Genomic DNA, 10,000 nt, shown 5'->3' on the forward strand with positions numbered 1-10,000 from the left:
AGAAATCAGAGGGAAAATGAATAAAAGAAGGTTTAACCTTCTCATTTGACCCTTCACATGCAATCATAGACATTTTTATACACATGCAAGCATGAATATGGTAGTAGAAAGTAAAGTTAGAGTTACAGAGAGAGAGAGTGGTGGGAGAGAGAGGGAGAGGGAGAGAGAAAGAGAGAGAGGGGGGATGAATGAAAGCCATTCCCACCACTCTGTACTACATACTGCAGTAGATTTATTAGAGAGGAGAAATGAGAAAATGATAATTAAAAATAACAGATACCAAATAAAATTAGGTAGGATGAGGTTAGAGAATCTTTAAATGATATTCTAGATATAATTTTGAATCATAAGACAAGTATGATATTACAAAATGTATTGGGCAAACAGATTACATACAGCTGTCAGAGGATAAAGAGATGACATACAATATATAAATGGCATACTTGATTTAGAGGATATTCTAGATATAGATGATATACTGGACAGATGACATACTATGATATATTTAGATGATATGTTTGAAGAGATGACATACAAGATATGGATAAATCTACTAAATGTAGCTAACCTGCAATATATAGATTACCAGCTACAAGATATAAGTGACATACGAGCAAACGGTATTGTCATATAAGTGTTGTGGCGAAAGTTGCTATGTATTGCGAAGCTGCGAAATATTGCTGAGTAAAATACCAGTTATATTTCACATGAGAGATTTAGCTGGATAAGCATTCTAAATATAACTGGAAATTATAGCAGATATATCTGAAATTGTAGGTATTGGACATATTTTCTCCCTTCGCACTTCCTTTATTGAATATGATTTTCAGAAGGAATTTTGCTACATCGTAATGCAATTCTATAATGTTCTGATAAATACAATTTTGAAATAGATCTGCTTGTATACCTCCCAACCTCTAATACTGCACAAACGTTGTTAATTTTACTACTATTTATTTCCCTTAAAATGTTCTCCATTCCAAGCAGTGTGGTTAAGCTTTAATAGGGATAGGATTGTGTTAAATTTCCCTCTCTTTTTTTACCTCTCCACACACACACACATGTATGTATACATGTGTGTGTGTGTGTGTGTGTGTGTGTAAATATATATATATTAACACAGAAGAATGGAGATATCATACATATTGAATCATCCCGTTTCTGTCAGATTGGCAAATCACAAAATCTTGCGATATAGTAATACTGCGTATTAATCGACCCTATTGTTACAGGGTGTTCTCTTTTCATGTCCTGAGTTCAAAATTTCGAGGACGATTTTGCCTTTCATGTTTTTGGGGTCGATGAATTAAGTACCAGCCGAGCACTAGGGTGGATGTAATCGACAAGCCCCCAGCCACAAAATTGCAGGCCTTGTGCTTATCGTAGAAAGAATATTTTAGCCCCTTGATTACCAAATTACCAAATGGTTTCGTGGTAGAAATACAGAGGCAAATACAGCAATCATCAGAAATAGTTGAATGGATTTTTTGTGGATCTTATTCCTTCTGATAACTCCGTTGTCATAAGGATATAATAAGTAATAACAACATATATGTGTGTGTGTATGTGTGTGTATGCTTATGTATGCACATACGCATACACACACACAGGGGAATCTTTATATATATATGCATGAAGGTTGGTGTGTAGGCCACACTCTCGACTCCAGTTAATTATGTGTATTTATAAACATGGGGTAAACCAGATCAAACCAACCCTGTGATATTTGAACATAAACTTTTCGATAATATAACACAATGCTCGGAAATCATGAAATTTAAATCAACTCATTGTTGTTTATTACCAACAACATTTAACGAGGAACTGAGAATTTGATGACCTCATTTTATTATTTTCATTTTCCTATAACAAAAAGAACTTCTTTTCTTACATTTCAACTATGCTGCGAAGGAATAAGAAAGCGCCATCTTCATATTTTTCTATTAGGTTGTTTTGCAAATATCTGAAAAAGAGACAAATATTACACACTTTAAAATAAGTAAAAATAAATAAATCTGTTTACTCCTGTTTAGTACTAAATTGCGTTTTAGTCAACACTAACAGGGTAAATGCTGATATTACACACTACAATTGTTTGTTTCTCTTCATAGTTCTGTGGGAAGTGTTGTTTGAACAAGAATAAGTTCCTTCAATCTAATTTAATTATCCTAAGAGAAAATCTGATAACAAAACAGCAACAGATGGAAGGGAATAAAATACAAAAATAACAAAATAACAAGGAGACTTTCTTATGTGCACAATATGGGTTTTAGTTAACATTCTCATCTATGGTAGAAATATCATTCTCCATATAGGCATGGTTCTGTGGCAAGAAAATTACTTCTCACATCCATGGATTCTTTAGTCCAACTGTGTGGCACCTTGGACAAATAACATTTACTATAACCTTGGGTCAACTAAGCGTTGTGAGTAAATTTGCTGCAGGAAACTGTGTGGATTCCCTTCGTGTGTATATATATATATATATATATATATATATATATATATATGCGTGTGTTTGTCTTTGTGTTTATCCCCACCAACGCTTGATGACCAATATTGGTTTGTTTACGTCCCCCGTAACATAGTGGTTCCGCAAAAGTTACCCGACTGATTAAGTGCCAGGTTTTAAAAATTCAGTACTAAGGACGATGTGTTCGAGGAAACGCTTGGAGGTAGTACTCCAGCATGGCCGCATTGTGATAACTGAAACAAGGAATAGTAAAAGTATATACTCCAGTAGCAGTGTAATGATAAAAATGGTTTTCAAAACAATAAACTATTAATTATTGCAATAACATTGACCATCTTCAGACCAGTGCATAACTTTCAGAATCCTATTCAAAGTACACAAAACAATGCTCACCTTTTGGTAGAAGATATATACTGGGTACCTATAAATTGACTATAAAAGAAGAACAAGAACAAGAAGAAGGAAAAGAAGACGAAACAACAAAGAGAAGACGAAGGAAGAAGAAGAAGAAGAACAAGAAGAAGAGGAAAAGAAAGAAGACTAAGAAGAAAAAGGAGAAGAAGAAATAAGAAGAAGAAGAAGAAGAAGAAGAAGAAGAAGAAGAAGAAGGAGGAGGAGGAGGAGGAGGAGGAGATGTAGAAGAACAAGTAAAACAAGAAGAACAAGAATAAGAAGATAGTGCACTCTGAAAGTTTATACGTTTCTGAGAGAAAATATATCAGTATCAAAGGAAACATTCAGAAAATAGTATTAAGAAACTGAACGAACTAACAAGTAGTTTAAATTCGAAAGCCTCGTGAAGGTCCCTTCTTTGATGGTTGAAATTTTGTTGTTCCGCAGATCTCTATAGCAGTAAAGAAAGAGTAAAATAGATTATATAGAAAATATTTGTGATACGACATCAAAAACTGTGGCTTTAGAATTAAATGAAGAAAGAGAAGAGCGTAACGAAAGAAGAAGAAGAAGAAGAAGAAGAAGAAGAAGAAGAAGAGAAGAAGAAGAAGAAGAAGAAGAAGAGAAGGAGTTGAATGACAATATCGAAACACGAAAGAGAATATTGAAATAAGAAATGAAGAGAGACAAATTATAAAATAAAGGAATAATATAGTCACACTTTACACTTATAACTACACTTATTTATGAACATACTCACATACTTCAGCTAAAAATATTTAATGCAAACATGGAAACTCACAAACGTTACCATTTCTAATACAAATTCATATAAAAGTCATTGGAATTTGAGGATCAAAATTGATTTAGGATGACCTGAAGTGAAACAAAGCAACTGCAATAAGGGAACATTAAATTTGTCCTATCATTTCACTTTCTCTCTCTCTTTCTCTCTCTTTCTCTCATTGTGTCTCGCTCTCTTACTCCCTGTTTGTATCTTCCAAACTCCTGTTCGGTCCCCAAATTTGAATTGATTTGCTTATTGCAGTCTGAACGTTCATACATTTGTGAGTTTATATATCAGCATCATATATTACTTTCAGAAATTATTATCAAGAAACTGAACGAACTTACAATTTCGTTAAATTCGAAAGCCCATTGAAGGAACCATCTTTGATGGTCGAAATGTCGTTGCCGTCAAGATCTCTACAGAAGTAAAGAAAGAGTAAAATAGATTAGATGGAAAATATTAGTGATAAAACATCAAACAATATGGCTTTAGAATGAAAGGGAAAAAAGGAAGACATATAACGTAGAAGAAAAAGAAGAAGAAGAAGAAGAAGAAGAAAAAGAACAAGAACAAGAAGAACAAGAACAAGGACAAGAACAAGAACAAGAACAACAACAACAACTAGAACAAGAAGAAGAAGAAGAAGAAGAAGAAGAAGAAGAAGAAAAAGGAGAAGAAGAAGAAGAAGTAGACGAAATAAGAGGAGGAAGAAGGGAGGAAGGGAGGAGAAAGGGAGGGGGAAAAGGAGAATAAAATGAAGGAGGAGGAGGAGGGCGAAGAGGCGAAAGAGGATAATGCGGGGAGAAGGAGTAAAAGGAGGGTGAAGGAGGGGAGGCGAGGAGGAGAGAGAAGGAGGGAAGAGAGGCGGGGCAGAATGGGCAGGAGGAGGAGGCGAATGAGAATAGGAGAAACAAGTAAAAGAGAAAGAAAAAGAAGGAGGAAATTGACAAAGCAGAATGTACAGGAGAAAGTTTCTGAAAAAATAGAAGAAGAAGAAGAAGAAGAAGAAGAAGAAGAAGAAGAAGAAGAAGAAGAAGAAGAAGAAGAGGAAAAGAAAGAAGACTAAGAAGAAAAAGAAGAAGAAGAAAAGAAGAAGAAGAAGAAGAAGAAGAAGAAGAAGAAGAAGAAGAAGAAGAAGAAGAAGAAGAAGAAGAAGAAGAGAAGAAGACACATTGAAAATCTTGGTATTCAAGAAGGCGAAACAGAAAATGTAGTCAAAGAAATAACAGGAGATATTTCAGGGACAGGGAACAAACGTTTGAGGGAGAGAACATGGCTGAAAAATGAGGGAATATACGGACTCAGAAATCAACATATTTGAATGCACTCATACACATGCTTATATTCATAATATGAACGACGTAAGGTGATACGCACACTCACATTCACACATATTCTCACTCACCTGTGTGGAAATATGGCGAGAGAGATTATTAATCTCATATCGCTTAATTGACAGAAGAAAATTATATTAGAAAAGCCCCTCTAACTAGAAATATATCAGCAGTTAAATTGTATCAGGCCAAATATTCCTGCTTAAATGTGCAGTAAGGATTTCAGGTTTACAGAGAGAATGTATGTGACGACATTATTCGTATATATTTATTTTCCGCTTCCACTTCAGTTGGTTTATCACTTAAATAAAGTGATGTGAATGAAAAAGTCGAAGTTGAATGATAATATCGAAACACGAAAAAGATTGAAATAAGAAATGAAGGATACAAATTATATAATAAAGAATAATATATTCACATTGCACACGGAACTACACTTATATATGAACATACACACATACTTCTGCTAAAAATATTTGATGCAAACATGTAAACTCACAAATGTTACCATTTTTAATACAAATTCAAGTAAAATCATTGAAATTAGGGGCTCAAAAATGAGTTATGGTGACACGAATTGAAACAAAGCAACAGCAATAAAGGAACATTAAAATTGTCCAATTATTTCACATTCTCTCTCAATTTCTCCCTCTTTCTCTCACTATGTTTCGCTCTCTTACTCCCTCTTTGTATCTTCCAAACTCCTGTTCGGTCCCCAAATTTGAATTGATTTTGTTTAGTGCAGTCTGAAAGATTATTGGTTAATGAGTGTATATATCAGCATCAAATATTACTTTCGGAATATAGTATCAAGAAACTGAACGAACTTACAATGACGTTAAATCGGAAAGCCTCGTGAATACATCTTCTTCGATGGTTGAAATTTTGTTGTTCCACAGAATTCTATAGCAGTAATGAAAGAATAAAAATGATTATATGAAAAATAATTGTGAAAAAACATCAAACAAGGGGGTTCAGAATGAAAGGAAGAAAAATGAAGACAGATAACGACGACGAAGAAGGAGGAGGAGGAAAGGAGGAAGAGGAGGAAGAGGAGGGGAGGAGGAAAGGAGGAGGGGTGGAGTATAGGAGAAGCGGTTGAGGAGGAAGGAGGAGGAGAAGGAGGAGGAAGAGTAGGAGGAAGAGTAGGAGGAAGAAGAGGAGGAAAGGAGGGGAGGAGGGAGGAGGAAGGGGAGGAGAAGCATAAGAAAAATGAAGAAGAAAAAGGAGGAAAAAAAGAAGAAGAAGAAGAAGAAGAAGAAGAAATAAAACAAGAGGAAATTATTTCGGCGGAACTGTGGATAAATAACCACACGTTACCACAAGAATCAAGAGAACAATGTGAAACGAAACAGTAGCTAAAACATAGGTATTATAATAACACTACAGACACACTCATACATATGTGAACATACACGTTTTCAGGAATAAAATTTTGATGCAGACGATTATCAACTGCCAGACATTGTCATGTTCAGACACAATCAAATAAATATAACACGAATATGAAAAGTGATTATAACTTCAAGTAATAGGGAGTGAGAATAAATAGAAATCAGGGAATATTTAATTTAAAGACACATTATATTCCTCATGTATAAACGACAACATTGAAAGGACTTACAATTCCTGTAAGTTCTGAAGGCCTTGAAACATCTCTTTTTCAATCCTCGAAATTTTATTGTCCTTTAGAGATCTGAAGCAGAAAACAATATTGCTTAGTTTGACTTAATATGGAATTGCAATAAAATATTGAATATTTTTCTTTATGTATAGGAACAATATTACAGGAAAATACAAGAAGAAGAAGAAGAAGAAGAAGAAGAAGAAGAAGAAGAAGAAGAAGAAGAAGAAGAAGAAGAAGAAGAAGAAGAAGAAGAAGAAGAAGAAGAAGAAGAAGAAGAAGAATGGAATTGCAATAAAATAATGGAATAATATAGTCACATCTCACACAGAATTACACTTAGATATGGACATACTCACATACTTCTGCTAAACATATTTGATGCAAACATGTAAACACACAAACGTTACCATTTCTAATACAAATTCATATAGAAATCATTGAAATTTGAGGCTCGAATATGAGTTATGGTGACGCGAATTGAAACAAAGCAACTGTAATAAAGGAACATTAAATTTGTCGTATTATTTTAATTTCTCTCTCAATTTCTCCCTCTTTCTCTGTTTGTGTCTCGCTCACTTACTCCCTCTTTGTATCTTCCTAAATCGTGTTCGGTCCCCAAATTTGAATTGTTCTTGTATAGTGCAGTCTGAAAAATTATTGGGCAATGTGTGTATATATCAGCGTCAAATATTACTTTCGGAATATAGTATCAAGAAACTGAACGAACTTACAATTGTTTTAAATTCTTAAGCCCCGTGAATACACCTTCTTGGATGGTTGCAATATTGTTATCCTGCAGATCTCTATAGCAGTAAAGAAAGAATAAAAAGATTAGACGGAAAATATTTGTGATACGACATCAAAAACTGTGGCTTTAGAATGAAAGGAAGAAAAAGAAGAGAGCAGGAGATGAGGAGTGGAGGAGGAGAGGAGGAGAAGGAGGACGAGGAGGAGAAGAAGAAGAAGAGAAGAAGAAGAAGAAGAAGAAGAAGAAGAGAAGAAGAAGAAGAAGAAGAAGAAGAAGAAGAGAAGAAGAAGAAGAAGAAGAAGACGAAGAATGTCTTAATGTGGCAGCCGTTTCGTGTTTATTTCTTACTTGACTTGCACAACCTCGAGTATCCGCTTCGCCTATCTACGTATCAACACACATATCCACACAAATACACGCACTTATACGCACATACATACGTATGCTCTCAGAAATATACACACATATGTATATCTACCTCTGGGTGCGGGAATGTGTGCGAACCTCGTCTCTGTAGTGATGTCCTTTTATCTGTCGATATAGTTTATTATCGAATCTAAAGGTGTTGTCTTCTAGTTCCAGGTGTGTCTTTGGAAATGCGTTTTGAAGCGTTCGTCCATCTGTCCGTTATGCTTTTCTACCAAGTGTTTGATTGCTTCCCGGCCCAAAGTCTGATGTATTAGTATAAAGATTAGTCAAAGATTGTAGATATAATACGTTCTGGAATGTGTTTGAGGAAATCCATATCGTCTCGGGTATAGCTGGGCATTAATGGGCATAACGGTTTGAGGAGTATATCCAAAAGATGGCTCAGTTGTTGTGTTGGGGCTCAAGGTCCAGCAACTGTTGGTCTCAATTTGATGTCAGTAGGTCTTAGTATTTTTATCTGCTGGTTCCTGCATTTTGGAGCATTCGTAGATCTTGGGTGATCCATAGGAATTACTCTCTTTCATTACAGAGCTGCATAAATAATCTTTCTCTTTATCTGTGAACGAACATTGGTATTCATTTATCAGACTTTTGAGTATATTCATTATTACTTTTTCCGGGTATCTTGGTTTTTCCTAGTAGCAGGTCTGTTTCCAATATTTTATCTTTATAGTAGTCGTGGTCCGTGACTGCTATCACCCTTCCCTAATCGGTTTCTTTTAGGATGGTTGAATTGTCATTCTTCAGTTTGTAAGGCTTCCTTTTCTTCTTCACGAAGGTTCTGTTCGATTTACTGGGAGTTTATTATATAAGATATAAAACAGATCTAAGTCACTGCGTAAAGTATGAATGAAAAACACACATGCATGTAAAATATGAGAAAATAATGGATGTTCAAAATATTTGTGATTTGAATTAGATTTACAAAGCCTTCGTATTCAGTATTCAGTGGAAGATATTTTTATCATCTCAGAAGTCAGCTTTATTTATAAATATCTTGTTTCTGTCCAATGAGCATTTCATTCGCTATTACACTTTGTTGTCAAAAGTAATTTACCTTTGCAAAATAAACTCCTTTCCTTTGCTTAGTTGATGCATAAAAGTTCTTCACAAAAATAAATAAACCCCCAAAACTTCAAGACTGAAATAATAGACTAGGAAGGAAAGCATAACAGAAATGGAAAGGGATTTATTAATAGAACTGGTGATGGTAGAGTGGGGAAACCCTTATTTAATTTTGAGTTATGTGCTACAAAGGAGAACAACCTTACATGGTGATTTAACTGGTTAAGAGTGTTATTTAAAAAAGGGATGAGACAACATACATTGCCTTAGTTTTTCGGTCTTTTTTTAGTCCTTACTCTTGCTGTATTAAATCTCAGTTTGTTCCCATTATTAACCACATATGCTAAATCCTTCATCTCCTAAATAGCATCCCTGCTCATCATTCCTGTAAACAGCTCAAACGGAATATTAATGATATCTGTCTCACAAGTATTGGAGATCTTGCAGGAGTTATAAAACTTGTCTGATTCTTTCTCCAAAATCGATAAAATAAAAAGTGTGGAATTTTAACTCAGGTCACAGACAACTGGACAATATACTGCAAGGTGTCTTATTCGAGGTCCTCATAGTTGCATTTGTTCATTGAACTGTTATGGTTCTTTATTGATCTCGGAAATAAATGACGCAAGGTTGACCTTGGCGGGATTTGATGTCAGATTGCCGTGTGTCAGAACGCAATGTATTCTACTAGACGGTCAACAGATTTGTGCCAATCCTCGCTTAAGTTGTGAACGATGAGAATATCTAACTTATTAAACAGAACTTCAACTTTACTATTCAACATCTTGAGTTATACCAAATTTAGGAATTCCATTATTGAAACTTTTCTCTTTATTTTACATTGGAATTTCTCATTTGGTCAAAACGTTCCAAATTTTTTGAGAAATAGATCTGATCGAATGAATTGATCCACTTTAGTATTAGAATATGTTATTAAAACAGAAAGTTTAAGGTGATTAATGCAATGATGCAAGCCAATTAACTGGAAGTAATCACCTGGAAGAGCAATGTGTTGCAACAGAGTATTTGTTATGATTTATGTATCAAATAATTACTCTTTTTTATTCTATTCCATTTCTTGAGACGTTAAATTTTAATAATGCACTTAAAAATTACGTAAGTTTTCAGGTGAACGGGGATG

General features: G+C 34.6%; 1 protein-coding gene across 1 annotated transcript in view; it reads right to left on the minus strand.

Annotated features, from left to right (window-relative positions):
- LOC115225969 overlaps positions 1-10,000 on the minus strand; it is a 50,935-nt gene that overhangs the window by 39,351 nt on the left and 1,584 nt on the right. The window contains exons 3-8 of the mRNA XM_036514786.1: positions 7,349-7,420; positions 6,615-6,686; positions 5,822-5,893; positions 4,001-4,072; positions 3,246-3,317; positions 1,892-1,963 (exon numbers count right to left, since the gene is read on the minus strand). Of these exons, the coding sequence (XP_036370679.1) occupies positions 1,892-1,963; positions 3,246-3,317; positions 4,001-4,072; positions 5,822-5,893; positions 6,615-6,686; positions 7,349-7,420 (432 nt within the window). The remainder of the gene's footprint in view (positions 1-1,891; positions 1,964-3,245; positions 3,318-4,000; positions 4,073-5,821; positions 5,894-6,614; positions 6,687-7,348; positions 7,421-10,000) is intronic.

The sequence above is a fragment of the Octopus sinensis genome, linkage group LG29 (assembly GCF_006345805.1).
Source record: "Octopus sinensis linkage group LG29, ASM634580v1, whole genome shotgun sequence".
NCBI classification, from domain to species: Eukaryota; Metazoa; Mollusca; class Cephalopoda; order Octopoda; family Octopodidae; genus Octopus; species Octopus sinensis.